General features: G+C 58.1%; 1 protein-coding gene across 2 annotated transcripts in view; it reads right to left on the bottom strand.

The window, feature by feature from the left end:
• The window catches only part of NOL4L (nucleolar protein 4 like), a 131,579-nt gene extending 107,844 nt beyond the window's left edge, over nucleotides 1-23,735 (bottom strand). For both annotated transcript variants that reach the window (XM_044927741.2, XM_025263667.3), the window contains exon 1: nucleotides 23,400-23,735. In XM_044927741.2, the coding sequence (XP_044783676.1) occupies nucleotides 23,400-23,720 (321 nt within the window). In that variant the 5' untranslated portion in view covers nucleotides 23,721-23,735. The remainder of the gene's footprint in view (nucleotides 1-23,399) is intronic.
• Nucleotides 23,736-24,003: the final 268 nt, after the last annotated feature.

Raw genomic sequence — 24,003 nt, 5'->3', positions numbered from 1 at the left:
GTGGTGGGGGGCATAGGTCGGGGGGGTGGTGCGGGGGAACCGAGCTCTGCGGCGGCCCAGACAAGGCGTGGAAATATCCTGATGGTGGGGTGCTTCTCTCACTGGCTTGATTTCTCCCAGCTTCTCTGACAAAAATGAGCCTCTGTCCTTCTTCTAAATGGTGCAATGCTGGAAGCATCAGCTTCTAGAGCTGAGGGTGGTGCCTGAAAGATCCGGGCAGGGCTGGGCCTCTGGGGGGCCCAGGGCAGGGGGACAGGTGTGGTGCCCCCGCGCAGCAGCTACTAATTGGCTCCCGTACTGGTGGGCCCTGACAGGGGGATTGACTGCGCCCTGGGGAACTGGCTGGGGACGGGGCCACGCCCCAGCCAGGGCCCCGCTTGGGGACAGGGGTGTGGAGGAGCTGCAAGCGAGGACTCCGGGGCCAGACCAGCCTGGGCTCAATCCCAGCCCTCCCCATTGAGCAGATCATTTCTCTTCTCTGTGCCTCAGTTTCCTCCTCGATGACTGGGGAAGGGCTGCCTAAAAGGGCAGTGGAGGAGGGCATGGCAACCCACTCCAGTATTCTTGCCTAGAGAATCCCCAAGGACAGAGGAGCCTGGCGGGCTGCAGTCCATGGGGTCGCAGAGAGTCAGACACGACTGAGCGACTGAGCACAGCACAGCACAAGAATGCAATGACATAACCTCTATAAAATAACCTCGCACATGGCGAGCAGTCCATGAAAGATTCCAGGGAACTTTTTGCTGAAATGTCGGGGTGCCCAGCTGCAGGCACAACATAAGATCGATTTCATTCTCACCCCAGGCACTCAGGGAGGCAGAAAGTCCACAGGCTACTTGGGCACATGCAAAAGCTGAGGTTCCCGGAAGTTTCTGGAGGGATGGGATTTTTCTCAGGTTGGACACCCAGGAAAGTAAGAGGCCAGGCTGACTTCTACCCCATCAGGTTTCTAGTTTGTACAACCACTGTCTCAACCTCCCTGACGAATGGAGCCGCACCTTGACTTTGAAAATCAGATCTCAAGGCCGCCTGCCTCAAACCTTCCATGGCTCCTAGCCTGGATAAAATCCAGGCTCCTCTGCCGGGCATTTGAGAGCTCTGTGATGTGGCCCTACTCACCCTGGCTTTGAAGCATGCTTGGTGCCTCTGCGAGGCTGTCTCCTCTGCCGGGATGGCCACTCTCTACTCAACTCCTTGCTGAGGAGTCCTGGCCCTAAGGCAGGCTCTTCCAGAAAGGCTTTCCAGCCCAGCACTCCCCAGGCCAAGCCAGGGACGCCTCTTCCTGTGCTCCAATGCTCTGTTCACCAACACCCCTCTGCCCCGTGGGCCTGGAAGCTCTCCTCCCTGGAATCTGGGGCCAGAGGGGAGAACGCCCCTGGCCTGACATCCAAGGCCGCACAGTCAGACCCTATCTATCTTCCAAATCTCTGCACACCCCCCACCTGGACCTGCCCCAGGGACCTGCGGCAGCCTATGTCCTGGGCTACTATCCTGAGAGCCTCATGGCCCCTGAGCAGACTATCTACCCATTTGCGCTCTACTTCTCTGCTCACATAGAACCCCCACCGTGCTGCCTGCTGAGTCCAGTCGAGACCCTCCCTCCTCTGACCACCCCAGGCCACAGGCAGTCCTCCGACCTGATTTTCCCACAGGAGTTGCAGCTGCCTCCCTCCAGCATGTTCCTGAGGTCTGAGGAGGGAGGGCGAGGGAGAGGGGGAGAAAGTGGGAGGGGGGCAGGAGGAGGAGCAGAAGGGGGAGGGAGGCGGGACCGGGAAGGAGCTCCATCTTTGTTAGGCCCTGTTCTAGGCACCTGACCACAGTGTCTCAATTATTCCATTGCTTGGGGGAACAAAAGAGGCTCAGGCTCTGAGAGATTCAGCTTGTCTCGGGCTAAGGGCCTGAGGCCTAGCTGGGCTTCTCCTGCTGCCTATGACTCTGAGATGGTGCTGCATGGTCCCCAAGGGTTGTCACTGGGCTTGCACTTCTTGTATTCTCCACGTGGGCCGGCACAGGCCCAAGGCTATGGCAGCAGTGACACTATTTGCTGATCATGGACCCCGTTTCGGTGCTGGGCTCCCAACCCACACAATCTAAAGCCCAAGGTGAGGAAACTGCCACCCAGAGAGGCAAAGCGCCTTCGCAGGTCACCCAGCCAAAAAGCTACAGAGCCGGGATCTGAACCCCATGATGGAAAGGCCGTGATGTCCTGGAGCCCAGGACACTGCCTGGCCTCCCAGCCGAGCTGGCACTGGCCTCAGGCACCGGAGTCCCAATTCCAGCCACCAGGTCCCAAGCCTGTCCCCAGCAGCCACCCGCTAATTAGCCAGGCAGCTTCTGCGTGCTCTGTGGCTGCTTCAGAGCAATTCTCCCAGGAAAGGTCGAGCTTGCAGGAGCAGGCAAGGTACTCGTAATCTGCACAAGAGGCGACAAAGGGAACAAATGGGGACAAAGGTGTCACTGGCTGCCCAGGGCAGCCTGAGCCGGCCTCATGGCTACGTCTGGGACTACCCACTGCTCGTCACCATCACAGCAGGCTCCCTGAACATCTGCTGTTGGCAGACACATCCATGCACAGTCCCGATCCAGTCTGGGTCACCGGGTCATGCCCCAAGAAGAGCACAAGTGAGCATTCACGTGGCCCCTTCTATCCTTTCAAGCACCACAGGGAGGGCTGGACAGGAAGCTCAGAAGTTTCAAAACCTGCCGCCCCTGCGCACGTCCTCACTGCCAGGGCACTCTGCGTGGCTGCTCCCCGGACCTCACAGCAGCTTGAGGGGTGATATGCCTCTCAACCCATTTACAAGTAGGAAGACTGAGGCACGGGGAGAGGAAGTGACTCTCTAAGGCCCCATTCCCCCGCTAGGACATGACAGGGCTGGGATTCACATTCAGCTTTTCTGTCTCCAGAGTTTCTGCTTTAAAGTGAGATCACGCAGTTCCAGTCTCCCATTTTGCTGCTGAAGAAACTGAGGGCAGGAGGGCTACATTATGGAAAAAGCACAAGCTCTGGAGCCCTAGCACTGCTCTCACGGCCCATTCATGTTAGGACGTAACCTTTCCTCTTTGACCCTCAGTTTCCTCATCTAGAAAATGGGCCGAGGGAACACCGCCTTGGTGGTCCAGTGGTTAAGAATCCTCCCTGCACTGCAGGGGACACGAGTTCAATTCCTGGTTGGGAAACTAAGATCCCAGGTGGTGCGGAGCAACTAAGCCTGCGTGACACAACTAGGGCTGCAGAGCGCAACGAAAGACCCCGCGTGATGCAAGAAGACCCCGCATGCCGTGACTAAGACCCAATGCAGCCAAATAAATAGATGTTAAAAAAAGAAAATGGGCCTAGAAACCCCTGCATTGGGTGGGGATGGGGCAAAAGCTGTCTGGGGCCTTAAATGCACTAAGGATGGGGTCCCTGACGTCTCCTTCAAAGGGGCCAAAGGTGAGCCCAGTGCCCACAAGCAGCTGATGCAGGGTACAGCTAAAATCCCATGAAGATTGAGGTGTGGCAACTAAGGAGCAGAGACTGGTCTGCAGGGCCTTCTGTCAAGGGTGAGGAGGCCAGACTGTGGCCAAGAAGGCAGGCCGAGGGAGGAAGGGAACCTTCTGCACAAAGCTTGCCTGCTGGCCCCTGGCTGAGCCATGACCAGGAAGGGCCAGCACTGGGGCTTGGCCAGGCAGTCCTGGGTCCGAATCCTGGCTCCCCGCAGGCCAGCTGGGCACACCCTTCTCTGAAGCTTGGCTTCCTCATTTGTAATGCACCCCTTCCCCAAGCTGTGCCGAGGCTCAGGGGCTGATCAGGTCAGGCGTCTGGACGACAAGGCACAGGGGGCCAGGCTGCTCTGAGACCAACCCGGAGACCTGGCTGGCTCTGGCCACAAAGGCCAGACACCGGATGGCCAGACAGGCCCAGTGAACAATCACATGAGCCCAGATCTCTTCCTCTTCGCAGGGACCTGCCCGCCTTTGCCCGCCTGCGGCCTGAGCTTCCCCACGCTCTGGGCCTTTCAACATCCTTACAACAGACCTCCGGACCAGCCAAGCCATGCCTTACAAAACCTGCTCAGGGACCACAAATCTGAAAGTCGCTATTGTTGCTTGGTGCGGGCGATGTGTGCGCATGTGGACACACACACACACTCGTGAGGGCGTGGGGGTGGGGGCGGGCTCTGGACAATCCCCACTCCCCTCACTCCCCTACTTCCCTGAGCCAGGAGACCCACCTCTTAGCCCTCTATCGGCCCTGCCTCACTGTGACTTTGGGTCCTCAGTTTACCCCTCTGTGAGTTGGGGCTGATACTTCCTCCCTCCCCTCCACTTCCTTTTTAGAAGACTCAAGTGATACGACAAATTCCCAACAGCTGTGAAAACAGTTTGAGGTCATATAAATGTTAGGTTCTGGCTTTTAACATATACTGAGCACCTCCTCCAGGAAGACCCAAGGTTGGACACTTAGACATGTGCTTCGAGGTGTGTTTCCCGCCGAGTCCCATCCCATCAACCCTGATACACAGGCACTGGAGCCTCATTCTGCAGATGAAGACACTGGGGCTCAGAGGAGGATTTACCGAAGGCCACATATTCAGAAAGCAGTGGGCCCAGGGTTTGAACCCAGGGCCGTGACTAGCAGTCATGTGGAGTGAGGAGAACCATGGTGTTCTCTTTTATAAGCCCTCACAGGTCTTAAAATTCACCCTTTGGGTTGAAGCAACAGGCAGCAAGGCCTCTGCCCTGGCCCCATCCAGGAGGCAGCATCACCCACTCTCCCCCAGATAGGGCTCAGCAATCATTGTGTCCTGGGGTCTGAGGTCCTGAGAGGTAAAATGTGGTGTTTTGATTCCCAAATACAGGCTGGGGGTGGGGGTGGGATTGTGTCCTGGGGTCTGAAGTCCTGAGAGGTAAAATGTGGTGTTTTGATTCCCAAATACAGGCTGGGGGTGGGGGTGGGGTGCTGGGGACACTGGTCTCCTCACTGTTCCTCAAATACTCCACGCACACTCCTGCCTCAGGGCCTTTGCACTCACAGTTCCCGCTACCTGGAACCCTTTTCCATCAGATACCCTCATAACTCACTCCTGCACCTCCTTCAGGGTTTTGCACAAAATGTCACCTTCTCAGAGAGGTCCTCTGTGACACTCTGATTAAAATTCCAGTATCTCCCACTCCAGCACCTCGGATTCTCCTCGCTCTGCTTGGTTTTTCTGCACAGCTTTGCCAGCATGTGACAAGCTGGGAGCCTTCCTCATTTACTACATAGTATCAGTCTCCACCAGAATGTCAGCTCTCTGAGGGCAGAGGTCTTCATTTGTGTCTCCAGAGCCTGGCACAGAGCACCTGCTCTGTATGTATTTGAACAGAAGGATAAAACTGAGGTCCAGAGAGGGACACTGGGGGAACCTTGTCCACACAGGAAGAACAGAGGCAGCATCTGTGTCCAGGCCTTCTGCTCCCAGCCCCCACCCCTGTCCCATCTTTTTATTGGCATGGGATCACTTAGGTCTGCTAGAACTGGGTGGGGGTGGCTGGGGCCTGGTTCCCAGAGGCATGGCAGTCAGCGGTGAGTCCAAGGGGAACAGTCCCTTCCCTGGGGCCTGTGTCAGGGAAGCAACAAGCCAGGGTGTGCACAGTGTGTCCAGCCATCCCGGAGCCCCTGGTTCCCGTGTGCCCCTCTCCATCCCAGGCAGAGCTGAGTCTTTCTCAGTTGCCTCCTAATTAGGGAATGGGCTCTCTCCCTGGAAACGTCAGTTGCTACAGTGAGGGTGGTGTTTCCTTGACTTTCTGGTGGCTTCCCTGGAGGATGGTTCTCCTCTTTCACAGATGAGGTGCTGAGGGCAGAGGAGCCATTTGCTCAAGCTTGCTGGGGCAAAGCCTGACCTCAAACCCTGTTCAGGCAAGTCAGACTCGTGCATTCTCCCCGGCGCTGGGCGCTGTGCTAGGCGCTGGGTCCAGAAGGCAAGGAAGGGGCCTGACAGTCATGACAGTGAGGGGGAGCTGCCTGCTGGAAGTGGCAGGTGGCCATGGCTAGGAGCAGTTTGCTGGTCAGCCCGCCTTGCCTGGGTTTACATCTGGGTTCCACCCCTTGACTCACAGGGGGCCTCAGGCAAGTTGCGTAAGATCTCAGGGCCTTGCAGGGTGGTTGAAGGAGCCCAGAGTGCAAACACACAGGAAGCAGTTAGAGCAGGCCGGCGTTCAGCGAGCACTCAGTAACGTGGGAACCAACACACCACCAACCTCAGCATCAAATCACCACCATCACCATTACCACCATCATCACCACCGTCATCATCACCACCGTCATCATCACCATCCCCATTACCACCATCACCATCATCATCACCGTCATCACCATCATCACTACCACCATCACCATCATCATCACCGTCATCATCACCATCATCACTACCACCATCACCATCATCATCACCGTCATCACCGTCATCATCACTACCACCGTCATCATCACCATCCCCATTACCACCATCACCATCGTCACCACCGTCATCATCACCACCATCATCATCACCATCCCCATTACCATCATCACCGTCATCATCACCATCCCCATTACCACCATCACCATCATCGTCACCGTCATCACCGTCATCACTACCACCGTCATCATCACCATCCCCATTACCACCATCACCGTCACCACCGTCATCATCACCATCCCCATTACCACCATCACCGTCATCATCACCGTCATCACCACCATCATCATCACCACTGTCATCATCACCATCCCCATTACCACCATCACCATCATCGTCACCGTCATCACCGTCATCATCACTACCACCGTCATCATCACCATCCCCATTACCACCATCACCGTCATCATCACCGTCATCACCACCGTCATCATCACCATCCCCATTACCACCATCACCGTCATCATCACCGTCATCACCACCGTCATCATCACCACCGTCATCATCACCATCCCCATTACCACCATCACCGTCATCACCACCGTCATCATCACCATCCCCATTACCACCATCACCGTCATCATCACCGTCATCACCGTCATCATCACTACCACCATCACCATCACCATCACCATCACTACCGTGATCACCATCACTGCCACCACCACCACCCTGCTACCACCATCACCGCCGTCACCACCACCATCGCCATGCCCCATGGCATCTTTCCCACAAGGCATCCTGAGCTCTGCCAGGGCAAGAGCCACATCTGTGAGGCTCACCACTGCACCCCAGGAAGCTCTCTCCAAGTTGTTGATGAGTACATGAGTGAATGGATAAATGAATGATGAAGAGGTTTTTATCAAGAAAAAAGCACCTAATACAAGGAAGACATTGTTAGATCCATTCTTTTAGCCCCTCCCCAGCCTCCTCCACTTCATTTCTGTAGCTTCTGTGCCCAAGAACCCAGAGCTTCCCTGGGTCTCAGACTCCAGTCTGCACACATACTGGACCAGACTCAGCTCCCTAAAACCCTCCTTCCCCAAGTTCCCCTGCTCTGTGATCAGTATCTCCCACTGCCTGCAAGCCGGCTTTCTGGGGCCCCATTAAGGGACCCACCAGCCACATCTCCTCAGTCCCAAACCTCCCTTCAGGCCTGTTTCCCCTCCCATCTTCCCACAGTTGTGTCCCTGTCCTGCCTGGGCTTCCCAATGTGACCAGGATGAGTCCAGATGCCAATCACATGGGGCTTGGAGCCCTCCCTGATCACCTGCTGACCCTGTCACCCTCTTCTGGCTCTCTCAGCTCTGAGACCGGAGGAACCTGCTTGTTGGGTAGGTCAGGTGGCCTTTGATGGGACCCTGGCCTGCACACCAACCCTCAGGTAGGCCCCGTAACAGCTCTGGTCCATCATTCTGCAGAGGAGGAAACTGAGGCATGAAGAGGAGAATGGAAAGGCTAGAGGCATCATTTAACAAATACTTCCTGAGGGCATGCCATGCAGGGGGTCTCTGGGGCTCACAGCTCTGGGTGGACGAGATCAAGTCTACCCTACTCTCCACTCCAGGCACATAGTAGGGACTCAGAAAATCTTTGTGGAATAAATGAACAGGACCTGGTACACAGCAGGTGCCAATCAAAGTTTGCTGAGTGAATCAGTGAATGAATGCACCTGGTGCTGGGAACACAGCAGTGAGGAAGACAGAAAATATCCCTGCCCTCTGGGAGCCCAGGGGCTTCCCTGGTGGCTCAGAGGTTAAAGTGTCTGCCTAGAATGCAGGAGACCCGGGGTTCGATCCCTGGGTTGGGAAGATCCCATGGAGAAGGAAATGGCAACCCAGTCTAGTACTCGTGCCTAGAGAATCCCATGGAGGGAGGAGCCTGGTAGGCTGCAGTCCATGGGGTTGCAAAGAGTCGGACACGACTGAGTGACTTCACTTTCACTTTCACTTTCCTGGGAGCCCAGGGGAACACACAAAATGCAGCATTAGTCTGTATCAATAAGGGCTTTGGAGTTGAAGGGCTTGAGAGTGATGGGGAATTTAGGGCATTTTGGAAATGCAGTCAGGGAGGGCCTCCCTGAGGAGGTGATATGTCAGCAGGGCCCAGTGAGGGCTGGGGAACAGCCTAGAGGCTAGAGGAGACGAAGGGCAGTGAGCAGAAGCCCAGAAGGTGGAAAGAGGGGCAGAGCTGGGCCGTGTGGGCTCGGTGGCTTTTGCTCAGACAGCGATGGGGACCCACAGAAGGGTTTGAGCAGAGAATGAACATGCTCAGGTTTACATTTTTACCACCACACTTTGGCCTTTGTGTGAAGAGGAGAAAATAGGAAGGACAATGAGTTCTGTTGCTGGGGAGGAGGTGATAAGACTGGAACAGGAGGGGCTGATGAGAAAGCTCTTGCACTGCACCCCCGCCCCCATTCCCTCCTGAGTTCTACTTCTGGGAAAGCGGGAGTCAGAGGGACCAGCAGGGCTAGCTTGGGGACACCAGGCAGAAGTGGCCCCTTGAGCTCAGCAAGGCCATTTCAGTGGGGACAGGGGCCCAGCCATCTGAGCCAACCTGCTGGATGGCACACCAGGCCCTAAGTGCCCCCTGACCACCAGCTAGTGGAGGTGCCTGGAACTCTCAGATCTAGGAGGGCAGAGATCAAGTCTGCCCTACTCCTGACACATAGTAGGTGTAAGTCTTGGTGGAATTAATGAACAGGAACTGGTACACAGCACGTGCCAATAAAAGTTTGCTGAATGAATCAGTGAATGAATGGATTGCCTGCAGCCCTGTATTGTTTGCTGGTGGTTTCTCCAGTTCATTCATCTCAGTTCCTTAAAATAATTGCATCTGCTGCCAATCACAGAGCCTTACTCTGAGGCAGACCCCTGGCTCTGTTTCTTACCTGCGTCCAACAACCCCACAGAGCAGGTTCGATTTCTATGCCCATTTTACAGAGGAGGAAACTGAGACCCAGAGAGTTAATTAATCCCCTTCCTCTTAAATTTACCCAAGGTCACTCAGCTTCTAAGCAGCACTTCTAGACCTTCCAAACTAGGATCTTATCAATAACACCACCAATGCACTTGTAAATCCCCTGGGGGCAGAAACCTGAAGGTGGGGTCCTAATAAACAGCTCAAGACTCCATCACATCTGAGGCGTTGCCCTGGCTCCTCACTGCAGCCTGGCACCACATTCCTGATAAGGAACTAAGGTCTAGAGCCGGGAACTCTTTCAAGAAGCTTAGGGGTGAATTGTGGCAGAAACCTCATCTTCTGGGGCCTGGCCAAGGGCTCTCTGCACAGCCCCTTCATCCTTACTGTGCCCACCACCACCTCATGTCCCCAGTGCAGGGGCAGGAGATGGAGTCCCCACACCACAAGCCCTGAATGGGTAGGTAGTGAATAGTGTTAGTCACTCAGTCGTGTCCGACTCTTTGCAACCTCATGGACTGTAGCCCGCCAGGCTCCTCTGTCCATGGGATTCTCCAGACAAGAATACTGAAGTGGGTTGCCATTCCCTTCTCCAGGGGATCTTCCTGACCCAGAGGTCGAACCCAGGTCTCCTGCATTGTGGGCAGACTCTTTACCATCTGAGCCACCAGGGAAGCCCAACCAATGGGTGGGTGACCCAGCCAATGATGTTAGGCCCCTCCCCATCACAGGCCTGTCTCAAGATGCAGGTACACCAGGATGACCTCTGGGTGGACCTCTTACCTCTGCTGCTTCCTCAGTGGGCAGAAGCAATGAAAACTGAGCTTCAGGACCTGCCGGGAGAGCTGGGCACTTAAACTGCCCACCCAGTGTGCATAGCTGTGCATATGCACAACAATCATCATGGCAGTAACAGCAACAGCAGCAGCAGCAGCGACAGCCAGTGCTCCGGGGGCACTCAGCCACCAGCCCTGCCCTCTGCTAGGCTTTAGGAGCCCTGGTCCTAATAACAGTCCAGAGAAGCAGGTCCTGTTACTATCCTCTGCTTTTTAGACATAGAAAGGTGCACAGAGAGGTGGAGTAAGTTGCCCAAATCACACAGCAAGTATAAAGCAGGTTCGGGATTCAAACCCAGGCAGCCTAGCTCCAGAGCCAAGCATACAGGAAGGATACATAAGGGACTGGCCTCCTCTGGGCAGGGGAACAAGGTGGAGGGGGTATGCTGGGCACTTCTCGCCCTCTTAGGGGGCTGCTGTTTGGTTGCTGTGGTTGCATTGTCAGGTGTCTGTATCACCTTGAAAACAAGCCTCTCTTGTGTTCCTCCGTCCATAGCACCCCTTCCTCGTCCTGGGAGGCCCTGTCCCTTCCTCTTCTATTTCATGACTCACACCTCCTCTAAGAGCCCTCCCAAGTTCCTCCCTCTCCTCCGTGGGTGCTGCCCAGACCAGGCACTGGCCACCTGTATCCTCTGGGGCCCACTGGCAGCTGCCTGTGATCTGGTGGCCAAGCCATGCCTTGTCTCATGCTGGTGGGCACAAGGCTCCCCGGCCTGAGTTGGATGAAGCGTGCTGGCTGGCTGGCTGGCCATGGGGCTCCATGCTGCAACCCAGCCCTCCCTGAACCACAGCATCCTTCAGTGATCCCTGAGGGTCAAGCTGACCAGATCCCATTTGCACCCAGGCAGTGTGTTCCAGAGTCAGGCACACTCTGACAGACAGACTCACCCCTGCCTCCCCACCTGAGAAGAGCCATCATCCAAGCCCAGGTAATACCAAAGGGGACCCTAGGCTCTGAGCTTCACTGTCAGCAGGATGGGTGATTCAGGGAGCGGAGGACATGACACTTCCCCACTGTGTGGGCTCAAGCCCCTGCTCTGCCTTTCACTAGCTGTGTGGCCTCAGGCATGTGACTTAACCTCTCTGATCTTCAACAGCCGCATCAGGAAGATGGGGATCCTAACAGTAGCCATGTTCCAACAATCACACAAGAGGCCGGGATATAACAAGAGGCCGGGGTATAACATATTCAGCAGAGCGCCTGGTATTTCAAAACAAGCACTAGCTGTGCCTTGATTGTCATTGTTTCTGCTCAGCAGTAGGCATTGACTGAGTACTTTATGCATCTCAAGTGATCCCTGTAACAACCCTAAAAGGTAGTTGATATCACTATCCCCATTTTACAGATGTGGAAATGGAGGCTCGGAGAAGTTGAGATGCATCCAAGTTTGCACAGCTGGTTGGTGAGGCAGGATCTGAACCCAGGGCTCTCTACCCTGGGGAGCAGGCGCACTCTTGGTACCATACCTGGACTCAGGGAAGCCCACTGCTCCTCTCACCCACCTTTCCTGACAGCTAGCTGCTGACTGGACCAGCAAGACTTCTGGCCTCTCCTTCCCACCTGCTGTGGCTAGTGCCTTCTCTCTGCCCTCTCATCAGATCTGGGGGCGGGGGTTACCCAGCCCTCAAGGGCAAACCCGGCTGAGCAGCCCTCGTCCTGGAAGTCCTCCCCTCCAGTTCCCTGCACACACTCCTTTCCACCTCTGTCCTCTACCTCTTCTGTTCCTCTCTGCTCCAGCAGCCACTGGCCCTACCCCAGGCTCCAATCCCTACTCCACCTGCCGCTGGCCACGCCACAGATGCAAGCACAGAAACGCTCCCATTTCCTGTGCTGAGCACTTGACATGGAGTCTCTCTTCGCCTCCCCACAGCGACCCTGTGAGATGGGTCAGTCTCAGAGAGGAGGAAACTGAGGTTGAGAATGACTTGTTTCAAGGTCATCTAGCTAGTGAGTCACAGCTCAGTGCAAACCTGGGGCCAGCCTGAGCTTCAAAGCCCAGCTCAGCAGCATGGCTTGAATGGCCTTGTCACGGATTTGAGGGTTATTGATTGGCTCACAATCATAATCCTAATTATAGCTCCCTTTTATTGAGGGCTTGATTATGGCCACCCCCTGTACAGATGCTTCTAGATTATAGAATATAGTACGCAGTATATGTGTTGTATACACATGGTATAGAACACGGTGTAGAAGGATATAAGTGAAGCCACGGCTATCATCATCCCATTTTACAGATGAGGAAACTGAGGCTCAGAGAGGGTAAGGGACCTGCCCAACCTGCACAGCAGAGTATGGCAGAGCCTGGACCCAGCCTCTGCCTTCACACTCTCCATTCCTCTGCTGACCGGCAGGGGCCTCCCATTCAGCACAAAACCCATTGCCCCTCAGTCTACTCCTATCCCAGCCCCTAGATCTCCCCGAGAGGCCCTGCCCCCCAGGGAGCTTCCCGCCTGAACTCTCTGAGCCGCCTCCCCTCCCCTTGAGAGGTTAACAGCTGTCTGGTTTGAAGATCTTTGCACTGGAGTTGGGGGAGGGGGGCGGTTCTCCAAGGGACCCTGAGAAGGAGCTGCAGCCCCTACTCACTGGACTGTTTGTCAGGCCTGGTGTTATGCCATCTTCCCAGTACCCTCCAGGGTGTGGGTCATCACCCACTGATGCTAAGCGGGCAGGAGATCAGAGTAGGCAAGCCATTTGCCCTGAACCAGGAGCTGGTGGCAGAGCTGGGACCTGAATGCAGGTCTGTTGGCCATCTTACCCTCTGGCCTTTCCTAGGGTTGCTCCATCCAGTGGAGAGCCCTTGTTGACTGGATGGACCCCTCTTCACATCCTCATGCAAATGACATTTCTCATAACTCTCTCCTTCCATTTTCCCAACAACCCATAGGGGAGGGACAATCATCAGACCCATCTCTCAGATGAAGAAACTGAAGCACCACCAGGCAGTTACTTAGCTGGGTGCCCAGCACAGGCTGCACCTTGGTTCACTGACCTGTAGAATGGGGTCATGACAGCTTCCTAAGGCGAATGGGGATGTGTGAGATTGTGGAAGCCTGGGGCTCGTGGAGACATGCCCTCGGGATGCTCTTAGACAAGGCCGGAGGCCCGAGTGTGTTATTCTCGACCTGCCAGCATCCAGTGAGGGCCTGGCCTGCCAAAGGAAGGGCCGCATGTCTCCTTGAACATTTCCTGAGCCTGGGGATGCCGAGAAAACGATGAGTCATCCACCAAGCACCAGCCTCCCAGGAGCCGGCCTCTGGTCCCAGCCGGGGCAGGGAAGGTTCCAAGCTGGGAAGGGGCCCCATGAACAGGATTACTCCCAAACTGTCCCCACTGAGACCTGAGTCATCAGGTCTCCTCCGCAGCCTCCCACTGCCATTTGCTACCAACCTTGGGGACAGTTCTTGGGTTCTGCCCACTAGACCCTGCCTCTGGGTCATCACCCCTGATCTGTGGGTCTGCCTACATTCCTGGCTTCCTAAACGCCTCTCTCTCTACCCAAGAATACTGTGTCAACCATGACCATAGACCATCAAGCTTCCCTCCCCACAGCCCCATGTCACCCAGTCCCAGATACTCAACCTCTTGTCCCAAGGGAACCAGCCCCTCCTCTTTGCCCCAGGCCAGCCTTCTCTCTCCATGTCTCACTATATCCCAGCCTCCTATTTTACCTTCTCTGTAACACATCTCCCTCTTGCCACAGTTTCCTGAGGCTCCTTCTAAAACCTGAAGCTGACCTCATCTCCCCTCTGCTTGAAAATCCTGCGAACCCCTAGGTCTCCTTGATGGTGATGCACTAGCTCCTCTGAGTGGCTTTCCAGATCCTTCTCTTCCATGTGACCCCAATTGATTTCACCAGCTAATCCCCCTCAGGATCCCCAAGTGGTTCTCCAGCGGATCTGACCATTCACCGCCCCCCCTCCACCTGCCACCCATCTGAAATGCTCTGTAGAACACGCTTCTCTGGGAGAGTGTCCCTGGTCCTCACACCCAATCTGCGCTGACCCTCCAAAACCTGTCCCACTCTAGCCCTTGCTCATGTTCTTACCCCCTGGAGGGAGCCTTCCCATGTTCTGTTCTTGCTGAATAATTTGGTTTGCCCCTCGAGGTCCAGCTTAAATGTCGCCTCCCCCAGGACTTCTTGGATGCCCACAAGAAGGCGGATGGTCTGAGCCTTGGGACTCCTGAGGCCCTGAGTGCAGAAGGCCTGGGTGGTTCACAGACGCCCGCTCTAAGGCACCTGCTGCCTCCACAGTGGGGAAGCCCCTTAGTGGCAGGGGCCCTGGGGATATGGCAGGGAACCAAGCCGACTGGTCAGAGCTCATAGCCTTATGGGAAGAAAGATATTCAACGTGTAAACTCGTAAAATATATATGCAATGTCAGAGGGCGGTAAGGGCTAGAGAGAAGAATGAAGCAGAAAGACAGTCCAAGGAACCTAAGGCGGCCCTGGCTGGGTGACCAGGGAGGGCTTTTCTGAGGAGGTGACGTTTGAGCAAAGATCTGAAAGAGGAGGGGGAGCAGCCATGCAGAGAACTAGGGGAAGAGTGTGCCAGGCTGGGGAAACAGCCAATGCAAGGGCCCTGGGGCAGGTTTGCAGTTGGTTTTTAGAATCGCAAGGAGGTCAGTGTGGCTGACACTGAATGAGCAAGGGTGGGGCAGCGGGGCCAGATCACGTAGGCTTCAGAAAAGACTTTGGCTTTTGCTTTGAGTGAGATGGGAATCTTAAACAGTTCAGAGAAGAGGAGGGCGAGTATCTGATTTGCGTTTTGCTTTTGCTGATTTTGCTGGCTGTGTGAGCCAGAGAGAATACAAGGGGGGCTGGAGAGGACCCAGGGAGCCCAGTGGGAAGGCTGATGCATCACCAGGCTTGGACCAAGCTAGAGGCTGTGGAGGTGGTGAGAGGGTAAAACTTGAGAGGCATTTTGAAGGCAGAACCAACAGAATGTGCAATTTGGATGGGGAAGGAGGGGTGGTAAGAGAAAAGAGTCAAAATTGACGCCTGGGTGTGCCCTGAGCCTGGGAAGGGTGGAGCCCCTGTGATGGGGAGGGCAGTGGGAGGAGCGAACGAGTGAGTGAGTGAATGAATGAATGAGTGAGTGAATGAATGAATGGCCCCCTGCTTCGGAACCCGATGGGGTCACACTCAGCCTGGTGCTGTGTGGGAACTGGAGCTCCCCGCCTCCGCCTTAGTCTTCCCAGCAGCTCAGGAGCCCTGAGTCCAGTCGGAGTCTGGATGCTGAGGGAGTCATTGACCTTGTGGGAACAGGACAATTGTTCTCTCTCGGCCCCCGGCAGCCTGCCCAGGCCGGGCCAGGGGAATAGCTATCTGACCCTCTGAGCCCACAGGTGCCCTGGCTCTCCCCTCCCCACGGTGACCCCTCATCTGAGGGCACCCTACCAAAGGTGAGAGGGTGAAGGTGTGGGTGATGGGGCAGGGCGGCATCTGTCTCCCAGGGTCCAGACAGGGAGGAGGGCTGCCTCAAGCTCTGGGCAGCTTTTGTAGGGTGTCCTCAGTTGGGGACCATGGTGAGCTTGGGGTGAGGAGGTGGGGAGAGCCAGGGCACCTGTGGTCTGAGAGGGTCAGACAGCCACAGAACCCAGACCCTGCCACTTTCTCACCGCAGGGCTCAGGGAGGCTCCTGGGCCTCTCTGCTGCCAAGGTCTTATCCACTTCATGGAGTCCAGGGGAGATGAAATAGAGTGTCTGGCACATGGCAGGGGCTTGAGAACACAAGAGAGGTGCTCAGACCACTGCCCCACGGGGACAGTCACGACACCAGCCTCACTGTTTTCTCTGTAAGAGCCCAGAGCTCAGGTTCCTAGCCAAGGACTAAGGCAGGGCTCAGGGGAGTGTGTGGCCGGGGGCGGTGGGGCCGGGGTGGGGGCGGTCAGTGAGAAGCCTCTAGGAAGCACATCCTTCTGCCTTTCTACCTGGCAGGTACCTCGAGGCCTGGGTAAAGCCCCCACTCTCACCTCTCTCGCACCTCTCCTTGAGCTCTGGGATTGGACACCCCCAGCACCAGGAAGGAATTCAAAGGCAGGAGGGACCACAGGAGGCTTCCCTGCGCAACAACTAGAAAACTGAGGCTCAGAGTAGGGCAGGAGCCAGTCAGGGCAGAGAAGGACCCTAAGCCTTCAAAACCCCAGCCCTAGGGGCTCATGCCACACCTATGGCCCTTGCCAAGACCTTGCTGACTTTTTAAAATTTATTTATTTTTAACTGAAGGATAATTGCTTTGCAGAATTTTCTGTAAAATTTGTTTTTCTGTCAAACCTCAACATGAATCAGCCATAGGTGTACATATATCCCCTCCCTTTTGAACCTCCCTCCCATCTCCCTCCCCACCCCACCCCTCTATTGCTGGTGTTTTGTGCAATTCAATACAACACTAATCAGGCCCCAGTGGCACTGGAGACACAGAAATAACCCAGACACAATCTCCAGGGAACCAATAGCTGCTTCCCACCAACTACATGCCAGGGATTTGGCTGGGTGTGTTATTTCCATGATCCAGTTTAATATCCGTGACATTTTATTACCATCCCCATATTTCAGATGAGGAAACTGAGGCTCAGGAAGATCACACAGCAGCTGACATTTCCTAAGACTTGCTATACTCTTTAAGTTCTGTATGCATTAATGCATTCATCTTTGTAACAGTCCTATGAGGAAGATAGGATTATCAGCTCCATTTTACAGATGAGAAAACTAAGGCCAAACTGGTGGAAGGGCAGAGCTGGGATTTGAATCCAGGACCCTGTGGCTTGACACCCCAAGCCCTTCACTTCCCCTCTATGTCAGGGTGGGCCAGGGGCAGAAAGTGGACTCAGGAGTCCTTGTTCTAACAAGCCACCCACCTGGGTGGGCTCTCTCCCAGCTTTCTTCAGCTCCCTCTCTGGCTTTGGTACCCAGGGCCCAGGCCTGGCTTTGACTGAGGTTAGCAGAGTGACCTCCTGAAATGACAAACAGAGCCATTTCCAGTTTTCCAAGTCTCCTGGAAGTGGGACTTTGGAACCCATTTTCCAGATAAGTAAACTGAGGCTTGAAGAGGTCAAGCAGGCTATTTGCCTGAGATCACATGGCAAGGAAGTGGGTGCTTTAGGATCCCACCAGTCCTGGCCCCCTCACTTCAAGTTCAGAACCCTCTCTCTCCCACCCTGCCCCCCATGGTGCTTGGCTTTGGGAACTGGAAGTGCCACCATGGCCAACGTCACAAACTTTCCCTGTCGCCCTTGTGGGGCAGGGGGTGGGGGAAGAGGAGGAGGAGGAAGGCTGCTGGAAACAAGGAAGTGCTCTAGCCACTGTCGTGGGGACCTGGACATGGCCCCACCCCTTGTGTCCACTCCATCCCTCACACTTGGCTTCAGCAGCTGCTGAGACCCCGGGGGCAGCAGGGGCCAGAAGCACAGCGCCGGCTGACTTGGTTATAATGAAAACGCCCCTGCAGCTCCACACTGCCAAAGGACAGAGTGTTTTTCAGTAGGATCCTGAACATGTGGCATGCACACACAGTCACACTTGTGGTCTGCCAATGCCCACACCCCAGGTGCTTGCACATCTGCCGACTCAGACACTCACAGTCACACGCACTCACATGCAGTTTCTCCTCCACCTGTACACACGTGCACACGTGCACACACACACACACACACACACACACACACACACACACACAAACACTGACCCAGGCACACAAGCATCCTCAGCCTGCACAAGACAGCCACACTCCTGCAAACATACCCACACGCACACACATGCTCTAGCCCAGGAGTGCTCACGCATGCTCACCATATTCAATCTGTCCACAACCTCCCAGGTAAAAGCTGGCTTGGAGAAGCCCAGGTTTACCTGAGGCTGGGTTGGACCCTTGACCTTTGTCCCTCGGCAGCCCCAGCCACAGCTCCCCCCCACCTCCCAGTCCTCCCCAGCAGTATTTCTGGGGTCCCAGTTGGGCCTCCTGACTCCCAGGCACTCAGAGATGGGAAGGCAGCCTGTAGGGACCATGAAAGAGAGGATGCTCATGCCAGGCCTCGCCCGAGGACAACCCCCCACCAGCAGAAGGTGACCCAGGATCCAGAAGAGAGGCCAAGGGAGGGTAGAGCCTGGTCCAACAGGCTCCAAACTGAAGCCCCTCCCCCAGAGATCCCAAGACCACATTCACCCGAATCACCATGGCTTCATAAACGAAATAGCCCACCCTGCTATTCGTGAGAAATCCAAAGAGGGCCTGTGGCATTGTCAGCCTTCTCCTTGAAAGTCCCCCAGGACCCAGGACCACAGAGGCCTTCCCCCTCTTCTCCTCACCCTATATCCATCCTGTCATGCCCCGGGGAAAGTCCCAGACAGCAGACACCGAGCCAGTCCTGCCTGAAGCGCCAGCCTTGTTATTACAGACATCTTGATGAGAGTCTTCTACACTAATTCAGACTAAAGTGTAACGGACTGAAAGCTTGTCATGAAAAGTCCTATGCTTTCAAAGCACATCAGGCTGTAAGACATCTCACAGAGGGTCAGAGTGGAGGGGTTGTACAGGCCGTACCCGAACTCTGCCTGCCCTGCCGGTGGTGTGGCCTTAGGGAAGTTCTGAACCTCCCTAAACCTGAGTTCACTCATCCGAGGGATGGCAGTGACAGCAGCATCGACCTCTGGGCCGCGGTGAGAGCCTGACACACAGGGACAGGCACACAGTAGGTGACACACAGGGACAGGCACACAGTAGGTGACACACAGGGACAGGCACACAGGGACAGGCACACAGTAGGTGACACACAGGGACAGGCACACAGGGACAGGCACACAGTAGGTGACACACAGGGACAGGCACACAGTAGGTGACTCAGAAAGGGTCACTGTGGCGATACTTCAGAGAAAAGTAGGAAATACTGAGGTGTTCAATGGAAGGTCACAGCCTACGTTACGCTGTGCTAAGTCAGAGGCCATTTCCCGCCTAGACCAGTGGCCGCAGGTGCCAAAGGTTTACAGGAAAGCTCTGGGGAGAAAGGCTGAAGACTGTGAAAACGCTCTCCACTAAATGAACGTTGTCTGCAAACTGGGAAAAGACCACCATTAGTCAATTTGGCCCGCGGAACACCTGGGGTCTGGCTCACAGAAGCCGGGTGCTGAGAGTGGAGTTTGGCAATCTGGTGTTTCCCTCGGGGGAGGGGGCTCTAATGGGGGGATTCCTGGCATGTGACGGACCCCTGGAGAAGCCTCAGGGCAGTGCAGAGATCTGCCTTCCAGGCTTGGCTCCCAACCAACAGAGACTGCCTCGCTCGGGGCATCAGTTTTCCCATCCGGAAGATGGTAGAGCTGGGCAGAGAACCTCTATCTGTAAGGAATCTGGGGGTTCTCCAATCCTGGGAGCTGACAGACTGCCTGGGGCCCCGCCCCAGACATAACCTGTGGGCCTCACAGGCCCCCAGGACAGCCCCATTCCTAGAGACCAGAGGAAAAGGGTTGGTTCACTCTGCGGCCGAGGCTGGAACGGAGTCGGGGGTCTCGCCTCCAAGGGGCTTGCTTCCCTCTCTTGGCAGCCCACTGAGACCAGAGCAGCCCAAACACAAGAAATCATAAATCCAAACCAGGCTTTGCCCAGTCAGGAGGCCCGGCTGGCTCTTGTCACAGAAAAATCTTGTCCCCAGGAGCGCCCCGAGCTGCTGCCCAGTGGAGAACTCCGCCCTCCTCCCCTCAGCCTTCAGCCTCCGCCTCCACTTCTATTTCCTGTGACAACCTGCAAACTGAAGTCCAACTTGTCTGTCTCTCCCCAACCCTCCACGCCCAGGCTGCTGCTTGACCCCCGCCCCACCCCACCCCACCCCACCCTGCAAGCGGGGCCCCAGCTGCAAGAGGCCCCGGCCGAGTGTAATTCCCCGCACCCTCCTCTCCACCCTGGGCCCGTCCGGACAGATTAAGCCTTTGTCACACACACCCAGAAAAGCTCAGGGCCAGATGGGACGGGACAAGCGGTGTCAGATCATCGACCCTCCACGGCCAGGACTAGGAAGGGCCCTGACCGCAGCACCACATATGGCTGTGAGAGGAGGAAAGGGGGCCCCCCGCGGGGGACGGCCAAAGAGCAACAAGGACGCGAGATGAAACACCACGGCCACCCTGGGGACCCAAGCCCACACAGAAGCGCAGGGGACCCTTGTACCATGGCTGGGTGACACAACTCCCACACCCACTCTTTTCTAAAATTGTTCTGCCTGCCTGCTGGCCCTCCCTTAAGCTTCCGTGGGCTTCTTGACCAGATCCTGGGCTATCCCCACCTCCCCCACCAGCTGGTGCCCAGGGAGCAGGCTCAGAGTCCAACCTGCTCCAATGCCCCAGGGCCCCCACAAGGCCTGTGGATGCTAAACAAATGTCTCACACAAAGGTTTGTGGCCCAATGACCTTCAAAAAAACCCACCCAGGACAAACGACAGGATCTCTTCCAACTGACATCAGAAGCAATGATAACTTTAACTCTGTGTGTGTCATGTGTGTGCGTGTGTGTGTATGTGTGTGTGGTGTGTGTAAGCCAGTGAAGGTAGGGGATGTCCTCTGCACCTTTCAAAGATGGGCCCATTCAGTTCCTCTCAGGAAGAGGCCATGGCTGCCCCAGAATTCCCAGCAGGACTTGTTCCTCTTAGATCAATGAAAAGGAAAATGGAACTGTAAAAGTAATAACTGAGCCCCAGGAAGGTGCTTGGAGCTGGGGGTGGCAGGACTAAGGGCATCTCCTGTGGCTGGCTCCGGATGGTTGGGTGAGTGGCAGGTAACTAACAGGCTCTCTGGGGACCCATGGGCCAGGCAGGTGGGTGTGGGTAGCTTGAGGGCACGTCTGTTGTGTTCGTTGTCCCCCTGGTAGCCCAGGCAGGGAGGCCTGGGTTCCCTTTCTCTGCCTCCCAGGCAGGTGGTCCCTCGGGAGGGCTTATTATTGGTCTGGGAGTCCGGGTGGAGTCTGCCAGGCTCCTGCTGCCAGGCAAGGCGGGTCAGGGTGGGCCTTGCGGAGGATCCGAAGGCTGGCAGGACCTGGGGTCCAGGCGGAGCACCCAATTTCTGTATGTGGCCTGGGCAGGTGTGTGTCCCACTTGCTCCCCCTTGACAGCCGTGGGGCTATAGGGACAGGGGGACTGTGCTCATTCCCTAGGGGAGAGGTCGACCAGCTCAGAGAACCAGTGAGCTAGCTGCCAGGCCTGAGGGCCACCTGCTCCCAAACTCCAGGAGTGGGTGGAGTGGGGGCTCCTGCCTCAGACAGAAGGAGGTCGGGCCAAGATGCCCAGCTCCCTGGGGAGGGATAACAGGGATGGGGTGGGGGTGAGGGGCACCAACTGACCTGGGAAGCCTGGATGGCTCAGGGCAATGACCCAGGGTAGGGAGCGCAGACCCAGCCAACCATCTGGTGGGTCACTGACCTCGAAAAAACCACACTTAGGCTGGGGACACTAGCCCAAGATGGAGGAGAACCGAGGCGGGGTACGCAACTGGCAGAGAGAGAGCTGACCTAGGCAGGGGAGAGGCAAGGACCCCTACTCCCTGGTATGGACAAGTGGGCATCAGTTTGGGCTCCCTGACCCGATCGGGGAGGAGACAATGACCCAGACTCCCGGGGTTTGGCAAAGAACACTGATTTAGGCGGGGAGGTCCCGACTCTGGCGGGGTGGGACCCTGACCTAGACTCCCCCTCCGGGAATCCGGCCCCGGCGCGCCCCCCTCGGCCCGGCCCCGCGGCTCGGGTCCGGCCGGAGGCGGCAGCGGGCGCAGATGGGCGGCCGGCGGCCGCAGTGGCGGCGGCGCGGTTATCAGCGCTCCTCGCAGATGGGCCGCCCGCCCTCCGCGCTCGCGGCTCCCCACTCCCCGCGGCCTGCAGCCCCGTCCCCTGGGCGCGGGGCGGGTGGCGGGGAGGCGCCTCTAGATCCGCTCCCCGGCCCCCGCCTCCCTCCCTCGCGGCCCCCTCACCCCGCGGGCCCGGCCCGGGCGGCCGCCGGAGGGGGAGGGGGAGGGGACAAGTGCACTTTTCGTAACGACCGAATCAATTGTGTGTGAAGAGCCCGCTCCGGCCGGGGACGGGGCTGAGCGCGGGGCGGGCGGGCCGGACGGGGGAGGAGCGCGGAGGGGGGAGCGGGGGAGCGGGGGAGCGAGGGAGGGAGGGAGGGAGGCCGGCGCGGGGCCGCCCCGCTCGCTCGCTCGGGCCGGGCGAGGCCGGGGAGGGAGCGAGGGGGGCAGGGAGGGAGGCCGGCCTGGCCCGGCCGGGCCGGGGGCTGAACGCACTAACGGAGGGTCTCCGCCACGGAAAGTTCAAAGCTCAGCAGCGCCCGGGCAGCAGCCGGCCCCCCCAGCCCCCACCCGCTGCAGAACAATGAGGTCCCGGCGGGGGAGCCGCGGGGCCCGCGCCGCACGCCCTCTCCAGGGCGCCCCGGGCCGGAGGGGACGCCCCCGCCCGGCCGCCCGCCTCCTCCCTCTCGGCGGCTGCGGTTCCCCGCCCCCTCCCCCACGCCACCCCGCCCGGACCCGGGCCGGCCCCGGGGACGGGGGAGGGGAGGGGAGGGATAGGTCAGGCCGCCCCCGTCCCAGGGAGGGGGGGAGCTAGGGGCCCGGGGGGCGGAGGGGGCGCCCCACCCACCCGCGGGAGGCGGCTGCTGCGCCAGGCTGCGGCTCGGGCTGCCCCTCCCCGGGCCAGCCCCGGGTGGGGTCGGGGAGACGGTGCCCGGGCGGGCCCCCTCCCCTGGCGCTGGGAAGCTGAGCGGACTCCCCGTCCCGTGGCTCCCCTGCCCCCCTCTCCCGCGGCACCACCCTCCACACACACAGACACACACACACACACCCCACACCACCCAGCCGGCCCGGGGGCGGGAGCGCGGGGCGCCCGGGACAGGCAGCCCCGGGGCGGGTGGGGGGAGGCTTGGGCTTCGGAGCAGCCGCCTGCTGGCGGGGGGAGGGGACGGGAGGACGGAACATGCTGGGGTGAGCAGCCCGGGACAGCCCGCTCGCCACGGCCACGGCCCGGGCAGCAGCGCAGAGGGGGCAGGGACGCCCCGAACCCGGAGCGCTGCCCCGGGCGGGCTGGGGCGAGCGGGCGAGCAGGGACGCGGGCGCCCCAGGCGGGCCAGACCCGCGGACCACCTCGGGGATACACGTTCGGACACACATCCACACCCCCACCCCGCCCCCGCCCGCCCGCCCGCCCCGAGCCCCGCGGCGGGACCGGCCCGCGGCCGCCTCGCGCGCACTCACCGAGCCCGTCTTGACCGGCACATACACCACTTGGCCCATCTTGGGTTCCCGGCCGCTGCCCAGGCGGAAGCCCTTGGAGCGCACCCAGAACTGGAACTTGCCTTTCTCGCCGGCTGCCGGGCCGCTACCCGCGCCGGTCCCGCCGCCGCCCTGCAGGACCTCGGCGATCCGCTGGTATTTACTGCGTGTCACCGTCTTGGTTTTGGCCGAGTCGCCGTAGGTGCGCAGGCACCAGTCCCGGAACTGGCGGCCCAGCTCCGAGTCCCCGGGGCTGCGCTCGCGCTCCCAGCCCCCGCGCAGCAGCAGCGTCGGCTTCGGCATCCTCCCGCCGCGCCCGGCGCCCTCGGGGGCGGGCCGGCCGCCGGGCCGCCCGGTGCCGGGACTGGGCTGGGCTGGGCCGAGCCGAGCTGGGGCGCGCCGCGGCCCCGGCTGTCCCGCGGTGTGGCTCCGGCGCGGAGGCTTGATGGGCACGGGCGGCGGCCGGACGCGCGGGGCTGCGGCGCGCTCTGTCCTGCTCGGGCGGCGGCGGCGGCGGCGTTGGCGGCGGCGGCTCCGGCTCGCCTCCTGCTCCGCCTCCTCCTCCCCCCGGCCGGGATGCAGGAGC

Source organism: Bubalus bubalis, chromosome 14 (genome assembly GCF_019923935.1).
Source record: "Bubalus bubalis isolate 160015118507 breed Murrah chromosome 14, NDDB_SH_1, whole genome shotgun sequence".
NCBI classification, from domain to species: Eukaryota; Metazoa; Chordata; class Mammalia; order Artiodactyla; family Bovidae; genus Bubalus; species Bubalus bubalis.
The sequence above is the reverse complement of the archived record's forward strand: the minus strand, read 5'-3'. Positions and strand labels throughout refer to the sequence as shown.